Source organism: Cetorhinus maximus, chromosome 24 (assembly GCF_964194155.1).
Source record: "Cetorhinus maximus chromosome 24, sCetMax3.hap1.1, whole genome shotgun sequence".
NCBI classification, from domain to species: Eukaryota; Metazoa; Chordata; class Chondrichthyes; order Lamniformes; family Cetorhinidae; genus Cetorhinus; species Cetorhinus maximus.
Window position 1 is genome coordinate 2639335 of NC_135902.1, and position 13949 is coordinate 2653283.

The 13949-nt window shown below is 44.1% G+C and overlaps 1 protein-coding gene across 1 annotated transcript in view; it reads left to right on the plus strand.

The window, feature by feature from the left end:
• The first annotated feature begins 477 nt into the window (after nt 1–477).
• The window catches only part of fbxw10 (F-box and WD repeat domain containing 10), a 62045-nt gene continuing 48573 nt past the window's right edge, over nt 478–13949 (plus strand). The window contains exons 1-2 of the mRNA XM_078570673.1: nt 478–1015; nt 10624–10785. Of these exons, the coding sequence (XP_078426799.1) occupies nt 478–1015; nt 10624–10785 (700 nt within the window). The remainder of the gene's footprint in view (nt 1016–10623; nt 10786–13949) is intronic.

Here is a 13949-nt window from a genome sequence, read left to right on the forward strand (position 1 = left end):
ACATTCGCGGCCGGGTGTCCCTGGAGAGGGAGCACGCGGTCTCTGCTGGCACTGTCGAATCCTCCTGTGCCCGGTGGGCGCGGCAGGGACTGGGGTGCTTTATCGACCCCTAGAATCGCATTTTGGTTTAATTTTTTTGCAAGTTTCCTTTAAATGTTGTCTTTTGTTTTTTTTTTGCAGTTTCCCTTTGAGGGGCTGCCTTTGCATTTGCCCCATGATGTGGTCAGTTTGGTTCATTTGTTTGTAACAAAAGGGTCTCCCCTGTCAGGCCCCTTTAAGAGTTCGATCACCTGATTGTCTCTGGTTCTGAGCATAGTGACGCCGCTCACTGAGCTGGGAGTCTCTGTGTGTGGCCGGATTCTCGCTGCCCGGCAACGGGAGGAAACACATTGGGGAGGGAGAAGGGGAACCTCTGGCGGCCGCTGTGCAGGTGGAGAGAGGCTGAGAGTTTGACTGCGGGCAGCGCTGGGGGTGACCATGGATGAGCTGGAGGCGCTGGGGGAAGCCGCTGACTTTGATGTCTATACTTCGGCCAGGCAGATGTGCCTGACCGCTGGCTGCTCGGCCCCTCAGTGCGGCTCCTGTTACACCTGTACCCTGCAGCTCAGGCTGGCTTCCGCCCGGCAGTGGTTCCTCCGAGCCGGGGATCTGGCCAGGCAGCGGTTCCTAATCGGGCTGGTCCGCAGGATTCACAGCCTGGACCTCCTGCTGCAGCTGGACAGGCTCCTGCAGCCCACCCTGGGCAAGGACTTCACCCACTCGCGCTCCTCCGCCAACCCCAGCCTGCCCGAGGACCTCAGCACCCTCAGCTCCAACCACACCCTGGGCACCCTGGCCCTGCACCATTACATCGCGGGCACCTGGGACTGGTTCGTGGGCAGCGGGCACTGGATAAAGACCAACTACCTGCTGGGTCTGTTTCAGATGTGCGAGGTCCACTTGCTCCATAACACTGGTAACCTGATCCGGATGCTCATAGTCGATCAGAAAGACCTTGACTCCCATAAAGGGAAAGGTGAGGAGTAGAACCAGCTGTGAAATTTGCCAATAATGATTGAAATGTGTTCTATATAACAGGGTTCACATCACTTCCCAAAGACAGTGAAACAGAGGACACTGGTTAAATCACTCTCAGCATTGATGCAGAAGCTTATTCTGAAAGTTACAGTGAAGCACTTAGCAGTATAAGAACTACACAAAACAGCAGGAACACACCAATAAGATTAAAATGAATTCAAACTCTGGTCCAAAATAGCTTGTGTTAATAAGTGCTGGAAACACTCAGCAGATTTGGCAGCATCTGTGGAGAAGGAAACCAGAGTAAACGTTTGGAGTCAATGATCTTTCAGGTCACAGATGCTGCCTGTCCTGAATATTTCCACCATCTCCTGCTTTCATTTCAGATTTCCAGCATCTGCAGAATGCGGCTTTTTAAAACCGAAATAATAATAACCTGTGCTGGTTTGAAATAAAACACATTTGTTGGAGGTTTATTAATTTTACCAAATGTCACCTGTAGAACTGGTATCCTTGTAGAGTTTGAATCATCTTAATCTTATTTCTGTGTTCCTTGTTTCTGCTGTTTTGTATAGTTCTATACTACTGCTGCTCAGCTATGGTTATTCACAGTTCCCACTTTCTCCTTGTTTATCCCAGGGCTACCCCTATACACAACAGGATCTGATTTGGACACAGTTGGAAGACTGTTTGCAGTTCTGGGCAGCCTACTATTAAGCACGAAATTAGAGTTTATAGGAATCCTGTAGCAAAAATCACCTTGCAAAATTCTTGTTGTAAAGAGTGGTTTAAAAATTAGGCCACTTTTCGTGGAACAGAGAAGATTGAGGAAAGGGGGTGGGGTTAATTTAACAGGTTTTTGAAACAATGAAGTGTTTTGATCAGATAAATAGTGAACGACTGTTCCCATTGGTTGGCAAATCAGTAACACAGGAGCTTAAATTCAGGATTATTAAAAAGAATGAAATAATACAGAGGGTTATGAAAACATGGACTGTTTTACCACTTTTAGGGGCAGAAGCAAAATCATCATTTAAAATGACACTGGATAACTATTTGAGAGGGAAAAAAATATAAAAGAATAACGTGCAGGGAGATGGGATTTGGGTAGATGATTCCAGTTGAAGACCAGCGCAGACTCTCTTGTGACTCTGTGGACTTTGTTAGCGCAGATCTTCCATTGTTTCATTATTTCTATGATTCCGGGTAAAATGAAGTACAGTTCAAACCTCCACAGAAGACGTTTGAATATTTTGTTTCACATGTTCCCCTTGTTGACCATGGAGACGGTGGCATAGTGATACTTTCACTGGACTGGTACTCTAGAGACCCAGGCTAATGCTCTGGGGATAAAAGCAAAATACTGCAGATGCTGGAAATCTGAAACAAAAACAGAAAATGCTTGAAAAACTCAGCAGGTCTAACAGCGTCAGTGGAGCGGAAAAAAAAAACAAGTTAACCTTTCGAGTCCGTATGACTCTTCTTCAGATGCTGTTAGACCTGCTGAGTTTTTCCAGCATTTTCTGGTTTTGTTTGTAATGCCTCTGGGGACCAGGGTTCAAATCCCACCACAGCAGAGGGTGAAATTTGAATTCAGTAAAAATCTGGGATCGAAAGTCTAATGGTGACCACAAAACCATTGCCAATTGTTGTAAAAATGCATCTGGATCACTAATGTCCTTTAGGGAAGGAAATCTGCCGTCCTTACCTGGTCTGGCTTACATGTGACTTTAGACCCACAGCAATGTGGTTGACTCTTAAAATGCCCCCTGAATAAGGGTAATTGGGGATGGGAAATAAATGCTGGTCCAGTCAATGACGCCCACCTCCCACGAACAAATATAAAAAAGCAATATCAATTCCAGGTTTCAAATGTTCCTTTGTATCATTATATGTTGTTTGTTTATTAAGAGCTCCCTTAGTGAACTGGTTGCTGCTCATTGCTGTCGTACAAGAGCTGGTTGCTATGGTTCTGATATTAATCACACTCTGATATAGAACATTTCTATATGTGTGCCTACAGAGGTTTGGTACAATGGTAAAGTTCACAACAACAAAACTCCCAGCACCTTAAAATGGTGCAAGCTGATTAATCATGGAGGGTCTTTGCACAATCTAAAAGTCTTATCTTGTTAATGAACGTTGAAGGCCACAACAGGAGGCCTGTGATTATAGCTCCATTCATTATAGTCAGTGAGTTGATTTGTATTGTGTGCAAGCATTCAGTGCGGGGTTGATTAGGTAGCTTTGTTGTATACTGTACTGCACTATGCAGAATATCAGAAACAGCAAAATGCTCTGCAGTTGTGACAAAATGTGAAATTAGAAGAATACATTCATAGATTTTCACTCCGTTCGGTGTTTTCCACTGTAATACAAATGAGTTATGAGAGAGATTGTTCAGATAAAATTATTTATATATGTTCTCTGTAAGTAACGAAACCATAAAAGATACCCTTTACATGACAAGAATTGGGACAATATCGGAGAATGTTTTATGAGGGGATTTTGTGGCCAATGTATGAGAAGCCTGCAAAGGATTGTTTCTACCAAAATCCATTTAGCAACGTGTGAACTATCGACTGTGATTATGGCAATGTTCACGTAATTATACCTCTGTCAAATGAAAAGACACAATTCTGATTCTTGCATTGCCAGATCTTCGATATGCTTGCCTAACTATCGGCAAGTCTTTATGCCTTTTGACCTAATGCATGGATCAAGATTCCAGTATAATGCATATTTTAATTGCATTTGGCCTGCTGTTATGTAAAAATGGGAAGGGATGTGCACTTGCTAGATATTTTCAGAGATGTTACACTAAGTGCTTATTGTTTACTTCTTTTACAACAAGTAGGAAGGTAAATTTTGAACTTTGTTGCTGAGCAAACACATATTTGACACTCTGGATATTGAATCAGATGCATTGCCATCTTAAATTTAAGTAAATAATCTCCTGCCTGAAACTGACCAGGATTTCGATTTGACTAAACGGTAGTTAAACTCCAACTGTCCTGAATCTATGTGTATTCCACACCAATTTGAGTTCATAGCCTTAAAGGATCACAGATACAGTCCATCATATTGTGCCTTTTAAAACAAATAACCCACAGGCACTCTGCTATGGTGTGGAAGTGAGCTAAGTTTAATCATGGTTATTGGGAAAAATTCAATCTTTTATGTTTTTATTACAACTCCCAGTTTCAGCATTTTATAATCCTTCAATATTAAGCTTGTGTAAAAAAATGGCAGCTAAAAAGATATTATTAAAAGAAAAATTATTTTTATTTATTTATTTTTATTGGTAACTGTTGTTTATTGCCAATTTTTGAGCTATAGCTTTTTGACGTTCAGGTTAGTTTTTATTCCTGCTTGCTGAGTGGTGTGGTTTCCACTTGTTGACATTTAATGATACAAAATGACAGTCCATCAGGTGAAAATATAGTACAGAAATTTGCATAATAAATTGCACAATCTGTTTCAGGACATTTAAGCAATGGATATGTGGCCTAGACTAATCACTTTTATCAATTAATAGAATTTTGTATGTCATTCTATTTATTAATGACATAAATACGTGGATACAAGCAGATTGTGTTATGCTCCCCTGAACTAAAATAAATTGTGCTCTTATCCCTTATCAAATCTCAGCTAAGATTTCATTTTTAAATAATCTTGAATGTTAACCTAGCGATTTCAGTAAAATGAGATACAATCTGTTGTGACATAGGGTTTCAAACGCAGTTGCCTGGACTCTGGGAGTCTGTGATGTTATCACATTTCTGTCCTTTTACCGACAGATTTCTGTGTGCGATGCCTGTTACTGTATCCATAATAAAACAGTTTGTGCAGTGATAGCATTGTTTTTCTTTGGTTAGCTGGCTCTATTTTTTGGAAGCTAGGTTTTTTCGAGTATGTCATCATATATAGTGAGTCTTCCGTGGAAGCCAGTGCATTATTTTAACAAGTATTACAGTGCCTTGGATCCCCTGGAGAAGGTAAGTGGCAATGCCCATTAACATTTTCTATATAGGCTATTAGGTAAGATTTTCCACCTTAGTGTGTAGTTCAATGAAGTCAGTGTCTTGTGGGCTTTATAGAATGCTTGTAAGAAAGGGCTTTGAGGGTGTTTGTAGTTTGAAGGACATTTGCCTTTGCTAATTGTTAATTATCAACCATGCTAGGTGGTCAGATAATTCGGTTAGAAAAGCAAAATGCTGTGGATGCTGGAAATCTTAAAATAAAATTATAAAAGGCTGGAAATACTCAGCTGGTCTGGCAACCTTGGAAATAATTAGATTGTTGTCAGTCAGGTACTTCATTAATTTCTTTTCCCTTTGCTCCTGCATCTATTCAGTTGAATTTGAAACCGGTTCTTGGTTTCATGTGACCTGACTGAGTGAGGCTGGGAGGAAGTGGGAGGTAAATTGTCTGCTCCAAATGGCTGGACAAGGCCTTGCTGATTTGGTTTGGAGAATGAACTTCTACTCGTTAGTGTAATTCTTGTAAGGATAGGAATGTTTCTAGAGCATGATAAAAGGGTGGTGAAGCGTCAGTATTTACACAGATAGATTTTACATTCCCTTTTACATGCTCAAGAGATATCCTAATCCTTGCCAGAAGAACAGTTTTCATGTCTATTCATTAACAGAATAAAGTATAAAAGCTACAAACTTATAGAGACTAGAAGCAGAGGAGTATGAGGAAACCAAGCTTTTATAAATGATATTTTATATGTCCTGTAAAACTGAGTTCGATAATAAGATTAGTACCTGTTAAGGGAAGAGGAGAGAAGATTGCCATTTTACTTCACATATTGAGGTTTTCCAATGCTTTGTGAGGTAATAATATGTGTTTTGGGACTATAATTACCTAGAGATTTCTTTCTGGGCATGTTTGAGATATTGCTGCTTCATATCCACTCTCTCCAAGTTGTCTCATTTTTATCTTTAGAAAACTGTAAATAATTAATTAGATTTAAGGTTATAATCACCTGCATAAGGCAATAGAAGAATAAACCAGGCCTAGGGTAATTCATGTTCAATTAGCTGCAGAACCATCAGTGTAATAATCACTTTGAACATGTCTGCCATTCTAAGGAAGTTCCTAAATATCATAAGTGTGGTCTTATACCCTTATTAAAAATAACTTTGACTGGAAAAAGCCTGTGCAAATATTTTGGACCCTTTCACATACCAGCCTTTAATCTATTTTCCTTTGAATGACAGTGGAACAATTTTCTATGGGCGACCGACATAGCCAGTGAACTTCCTCCTTTCCTACATGTGCATTTGGTTTGTCTCGATCTTCTTTCACATTTTAATAAGCACCTTTGGTTGTCAAACAGAAAGTAATACAGGAGCAGTTCTAATTTCTGTGTTAACCTAGATTTTGTGCCTAAGTCTTTGTTAGTGTAACTTGACTGCAACACCTTCTAATCCTGAGTGCTATGACTGAGTCACAGCTGGGTTATTTTAAATTGTTTTATGGAACATCACTTTCCAATAATTTCCAGTATTATCTTCACAGCGTGCATATAATATCCCTCTACCAAATGTTTGTATCACCGCACACTAATGTTTTGTGTGAATTTCTGGTTATACTTACTGCCATCATGGTTGAAAGCCTGCATTGTAGCACATTTGCCTACAGAAAGAACAATGGTTTGATGCTGTGTACTTCAGTCATTCCCAAAAGGTACAATAAACCAAACACTCACTCTTCCATTGGCAATTCTATTGTCAGCTTGAAGAATGAAGAGAGCAAGGACATGGAACAATGTGGAAGTTCACCTCTAATTGCCAGAAGATTCTGACTAGGAAATGGATCATACTTCCTTCACTGTCGCTGGGTCAAAATCCTGGAACTCCCTCCCTAACAGCACTGTGGGTGTACCTACACCACATGGACTGCAGCGGTCCAAGAAGGCAGCTCACCGCCACCTTCTCAAGGGTGATTAGGGGTGGACAATAAATGCTGGCCCAGCCAGCGACCCCCACATCCCATGCACAAATACAAAAAACCTACCCTCTCCAAAAGAGAAACCCAGGCAGTGCCAGATTGGCTCCCCAGAAGGAAATAGGAATTGTCACATGAAATTGGGCACCATTTTGTGAATAATATTGTGCTGAGAACCGGAAAATAACAGAAGTAGTCACCGTAAAGTGAAGAACTCTGCCCACTGAAGGTTATGGGTGCTTCAAGGATCAATGTAAGTTTGGTTTTACTTTGGCATAAAAAGACTTGGTTATGATGAAGCAAAAATCATCCACCTTGTTTATACAGATACCTATTAGTTTAATATTTTTCCCAACTTCAGTCATTGGCCTAGGTCTTCCGAGGAATGGTAATCATCGTCGGATTGTCGTTCTGCTCAAACTTTCCCGCCTCGGCGCTACTCCGCGTTTCTTGTCAGGTCATCCGAGCCCGGATTTCCCAGAAATGAGGAGCACAGTGACCCTTGGAGAACTCCATTGCAGCGGAGTAGAGTTGGGGGGAAAGATGGGAATCACTAGCTGCCCTATGGTAGATTTAAAGGTCCTGTGTGAATCTTAGTGAATGGGCGAGTGGATGAATGAGTGAAGGGGTAGGGTGGGTAGGCGGGTGAGGTAGGTGCCTAGGGTGGGTGAAGTGGTAGATTGGTGAGGTGGCAGGTGGGTCAGGGATAGTTAGATCTGATCAGGGGTGGTTGGGGGGTAGTCAGGGGTCAGGGATGATTGAGGGGGGAGTCAGATGGGTCAGTCTGAGTGACTGGGGAGTCAGCCCTGGAGTTATCCAGATGTGAGACTAGGTTTTAAACTGTCTATAATTTCCTAGGTGACTATCCAGCTTAGTACATCGGAACTGTATGAAGTCTTCAACTCTAACAGAGTCAGAGACATTCACGGAGGATCCCTGGGAGCAGGGGAATTGCCCAATCCCACGGATGTCAGCGCGTCAGGGCTTCTCCAAGGTTCCCACGTGCATCTTGGGTCGTACATTCGGCCTCCAGTGATCCAGGGACTGGAAGATTTTGGCCATAGAGTAATTACAGCACAGAAGGAGGCTATTCATCCAAACAAGTCCATGCTAGCTTTCTCTAGAGAAATCCAGTCAGTCCCATTCCCACATTTTGGTAGGAAGAATAAAAGAGAAGCATATTATCTAAATGATGAGAGATTGCAGAGCTCTCAGGTGCAGAGGGATCTGGGTGTCCTAGTGCATGAATCACAAAAGGTTAGTTTGCAGATACAGCAAGTAATTAGGAAAGCTAATAGAATGTTATCATTTATTGTGAGGAGAATTGATTACAAAATTAGGGAGGTTATGCTTCAGTTGTACAGGGCACTAGTGAGACCACATTTGGAGTACAGTGTACAATATTGGTCACCTTATTTAAAACAGCGATGAGGAGAATTTTTTTTCTCTGAGGGCTGTGAGTCTTGGGAACTCTCTTCCTGAAAGGTGGTGGAAGCAGAGTCTCTGAATATTTTTAAAGCAGAGGTGGATAGAATCTTGGTTAGCAAAGGGGTGAAAGGTTATTGGGGGTGGGTGGGTGGGAGGGATGCAGATTTCGGGTTACAATCAGATCAGTGATGATCTTCTTAAATGGCGGAGCAGGGTGGGGGGGTTTAATGGCCTACTCCTGCTCCTTGTTTGTATGTTCGTAGACCTGCAAGTTTACATCCCTCAAATGGCCATCCATTTTCTTTTTGAAATAATAAAAAAGGCTAAGGACAACATTTTCCCCCGTTGGGGGGGGAAGTGCGGGATCGGGCGCGGGCAGGTGGCCTACCGATCGGTGCCCCCGGTCTGGGGGGGGGTGGGGGTGGGGGGGTACCGCCATTTTACATGGTCGGTCCAATTAAGGCCGGCCCAGCGTGACGTCTGCCAGGCAGCGCTATGCACTCCCTGTGCGGGCTGGGGGGTGGGGAATTCCCTCAGCCGGGAGTGCGCTCTGTCACGCGTGCGTGCGAAAGAGGGCACAGATCTCCCTGGGGCAAAGTGCTGCCTCGGGGGGATGGGCTCAGGTGTGACAGTGTCACATGAGTTGGGACATGCCCATAACTTTTATTGAAACATGTCATAAAAATTTAAATACCCTCATGAAACCTCATCCCGCCCGTGGATGAGGTTTGATGTTTTCTCTGAAGCCCGCCAGGGCCCCTGGCCTGTCCACCAACCTTAAGGTTGGATGGGCAGGTCCATTAATCATCTTAATTAGTTTTTTAATGGCCTTAATAGGCCATTGACAGTTCCGCCCGCCGAACTGAGAATCTAAATGATGCAGGGTGACGTTGGGACTCATGCCTGAAGTATCCCTGCGTCATTTTACGTGTTGGTGAGTGGCCTCCGCCTCCCGCTCGCCGACCAGAAGATGCTGCCCTAAGAATTTACTCTCCCCGTAATTACTGAGCTTCACACAAGTGAAAGATTTTCTCCAACTTGATTGCAAAGCAAGTGGTTCAACTAATTAAAAAATTAATTACACGGTGATACTTCCCTTTTCTCCCTAGTTCAGTCATCTCAAATTAAGTTCTGTGTTTAGCAGCATTTTAAAAAAAAAACTTACTTTGAGGGAGGTTTCAACATATATTTAAAAACTTGTCTGCACATGTACAGGTTTTAACACAAGTATATCCAGAAATTCACACCAGGTAGTAAAGAGGGAGGTGATGCAATCATTTAGTTGAGGGGCATTATATGCCTGCAGTGAAGATAATTTTATAATAATTTCCAATATTACGTTCCAAAAACACTTCAATTGACTCATTTCACCCCCCCTTATTTTTATTCATTCATTGTTTTATCCCCCTCCTTTATCCCTGTTTTTTATCCCATTTTTGATCCCTTTTTTCCCATCACAGCCCCCTCCCCCCACCCCACACCCACAAGGGCCATCTGTTACTTGCTCATGTTGTTCTTTCCAGAGTGCTTACCCTTGTCCTGCTATTATCACATTCTGTTTTCTTACCTTCGCCATTATCAGCACCTTAGCACTACCGTTAACTCTCGCTTTGTCCTTTTGTTCATGACACCTTTGTCAATCCCCTCCTTTGCCCCCACCTATCGCTGGCCTTCTATCCAGCTTCACCTGCTCCACCACCCCCTTAAACAGTATAAATTTCATCACATTTCTACTTCTCTGTAGCTCTGAAGAAGGGTCATACGGACTCGAAACGTAAACCCTGTTTTTCTCTCCACAGATGCTGTCAGACCTGCTGAGTTTTTGCAGCATTTTCTGTTTTTCTTCTATCTGTGGCTCCAGTGTTCAAGAGCCACCACAAAGACTTGGGCGTATAATCTAGGTCGACACTCTAGAGCAGTACTGAGGGAGTGCTGCACTGTTAGAAGTGCCCTCTTTCAGATAAGAAGTTATACTGAGGCTGCAGCTGCCCTCTTGGGTGGGTGTAACAGATTCCGAGGCACTAACTGAAAAAGAGCAGGGAGTTATCCCAGAGTCCTGGCCAATATTTATCCCTCAGCCACCGCCACCAAATTAAAGAGATGCACGTTATCCGATGATTATTACATTGTTAATGGTACAATACTTCTGGGTGCAAATGAGCACCTGTGTTTCCTGTATTACAACAGTAACTGCACATAAGACTACACTTCATATTCCAGACAGGGATGAAGATATCAATTCACTGCAGGGATCAAATGATACCTTTCGGACGGATGAACATCTTGAACTCTTGCCGCTGACTAAGATCTGGCCTGAATATGCAGTTGTCTCACCTGATATGCTTCCAATGAGCCTGCGCTATCAATCAGAAGATGCTGTTGGTAAGAAAGTTTGAATGGTGAGATCTTCAAAAGACAGTGGATCCTGATGTGTTCCAATTTGTGAGATTGGGTTCCACAGATCCACCAATGAATTTTCCTCAGTTAAGAGTGAAGAATTTTGTACTTAATTGTTTTTAAAATGAGTTTAGTGTTTGGCAATTTTACCATTGAATGTAGGATTCAGAAAGTAGTGCTGGAATCTTATCATTTTAGTCCTTGGTGTAATGGTGGAAACTATTTCCAGGTTGGAAACCTAAGTTCTGGTTTACATACCTCGTGGTTGCTTTTTATCTGAACAAATCAATTAGTCGCCGCCTCTGGTTTCCTGACCAATCAGGGAGAGCAGGCGGGGTGACATGGCAGCAATGAAGGATCTCTACGTAAAGGAATCCCAACAGGATTCACAAGGGTATTAATGTTTGGAGGAAACACTCAGTGTGAGGGAGGGAAGAGCAAGGTGTGAAAAAGCTGTTCCTCGCTTCCCAGACTCATCCCTGGAGAAAAGTCCTCTTCCTGGAGGATAACGGGAGGGGGTCAGTGAGCCTCACCAAGCGAGGGTGCCTTCAAGTTGCTGAGGTAGTGAGTGGTGGGACTGTGGTGTTGAGGATCTGCATTCTGTTCTGGAAAAGGTTCATTGACCCTTGTGAGGTCTGACAAGATGAGTGTCCTGCAACTCTCAGCCATTAAACTCTCTCCTCCCGAGCAGTCTCCTGAACAGCAGTCCATTCGCTGTCACACCTTGCTGTCACATGTATTCCTTCCCCTCCACCTCTTCCTCGAACCTACCAACACATTCAGCCAACCTACTGCCCCCTTGCTCCCATTCCTCACAGTCACCCTCCTCCAATGCCGACCCTCCATCCTCAGCAATCAGTTAACTTCTCACCTTTTTAATTGTTTGCCTTTTCTGATTGCAGGAGAAGAGAGGCCATAACTCCAGGAAGAGGCAGAGGGCTGGGGATGGAGCCACAGCCATGGCTGCCCTGACCTCAATGGAGGAGGAAGCCTGAGATTAGCAGAGTGTCAGCAGTACAGGCTGTTCCGATAGAGGCCCGATGACAGGGTTAGATATGACACTGCCACTTGGCACTTAACTGCCGCTCGTGTTGAATTGATGTAATCAATATATTAAATGTCATGATTGCAATGCTGACAAGGAATTCGTTTCACCATGCTGCGCACTCACTCATGCCTTTCATCTCTTACAGGAGCATGGGGCTGGAGCTAGAGCCAGGAGTTCTCTGAGGAGGACCAGCACTCTGAAGATGCACTGTCACATAACACATTGCACCCTCCATCCATGCAGATACACACTGATGGATCCAATTTCACAGTTAACTCAGGTGGCCCATGGTGAGCAGAAGTAGGTGCTGGAGACCGGGACAGCAGCGGAGAGGCCCTGTGTGAGGGGACAGGATACTCCAAGCTCTGCTCTGCTGTTGGTGCTGAGCCTCGATGGAGGATATTTGTGGAGCAATGGGAAATGTGTGTGAATTTCCCGAGGCATTGAACACCCCCTTGCACCAAAAACACAGGAGTCCATCTCTAGCGTGAGTGCAGTGATGTCTCTGGTAACCTTTAATGAAAGAGTGGCAAACATAGCAGGCCAACAAGTGCACAATAGCCCACACCAGTCACCTCCACATTATGGCTGACACTTTGCAAAGCATCAATTGAGGCATCACCTTCGTGTTTGAACACCACCCTCACATATAACCAAACGCTCTCCCACTCTTGCTAAGCAGGGAAGTGGGCGTGACCTTGAGAGGGAAGATAAAGGGATAATGGCAGAGGGGGCTCTTCTCAAGGTGACCCCACTTCACGGCCCCTATCCTCACCCCCTCTGACACAGCCACACATGCTGTGTCCTACCCCAATGACCAAGTTTACCCCTACACGCCGTCAGGTTGGGAAGTCTTTGATGGGGCCCTCACAGGCTCCAAAATCCAGAGGACGTCTGACATGGTCATCTCATGTGTCCGAGCAAGGGAATGGGCAGCTGCCTTTATCTCTGCTGAAGCCACGGGTGTAGAACCAAGTAGAAGTAAAAGGATATGTATGTGGAAAAGGTCCTGGTTGTACAAATGGAATCACTTGGGAGCTTATTACATTGCTAGCGTGACATTGATAATCTTTACTTTAATGAAAGAGTGGGTTTTTGTGAATTAATTAGGGTTAGAGTTAATTTATTAGTTTATGGCGTCTACTTTGTTGGATCCACATTGACAACAGTTAGCCAAGTGCTGGTGATTGGCATGAGCTGCATGGATGAGGAGGTTAGGCAATGAATGTGGTGGGTGGGTGTATATCTGTAGGGAGGTGGTTCCTTGCTGGAGGGTGGAAATGGCACAGGCTCGGGGGTTTGTACTGGGGTCTTGATGGGTTGACTTCAATGCTGCATATGAAATATTCCTGGATGAGGGCATCGTGGGCTTCTTAGGCAGGTACCAAAAGCACTTCAGGATGCTCCTGCTTCCCTGAGGATGCTACATCCTCTCCACCTTCACCTTCACCAGCTGTCTGCACCAATCCTCCATCTGGGAGCTGCAATGTAGCTGCAGCTGGAGTTTCTGCCACTGTCACTGCACCACCTCCTCCTCAGAGGTCCAACCAACCTCCGAATACATGCACCATGTCACAGGGAATAAGGCGAAATGACCCTCGAGGTATCTAAGCCACTTGCAATTAGATGCGCAAAGTTTCAGTCCCTAACAAAATCTGAGAGTTTAGACTGAAAGAACTGCTCCTATCGGTGGGAGCCTTTCACTGTGACTGACAACAAGCTGGTTGGTTTCACTCTTTATGCTGTTCCTATCAGGTCAGTTTCACTCTACTGTAACTTCCTACTTTGCACTCAGCTCCTCTAACCTGGTGAATGTGACCCATGTGCAGTTGGGAGAGAGGAATTTCATGCTTAAAAGGGTTCTTAATTGCCTTTTCGAATACTTCCATTTTGAGGTATAATGTCTAGTGTGGCATTTAGCCTGTGACTGAAATCCTAGACTGGAGAGGAAGTGGGCTGAGTCTTGTCGAGGCGTCGGGAGTCTTGCCTGCCAGCTGCAGAGCCAGCGAGAGACCTGCACTGCCTCTCAGCAAGGCCCGCTGAACCCCACACCAACCAGGCAGTGGCAAGGCCAACAATGGGCCTTCACCCCGGAATCAAG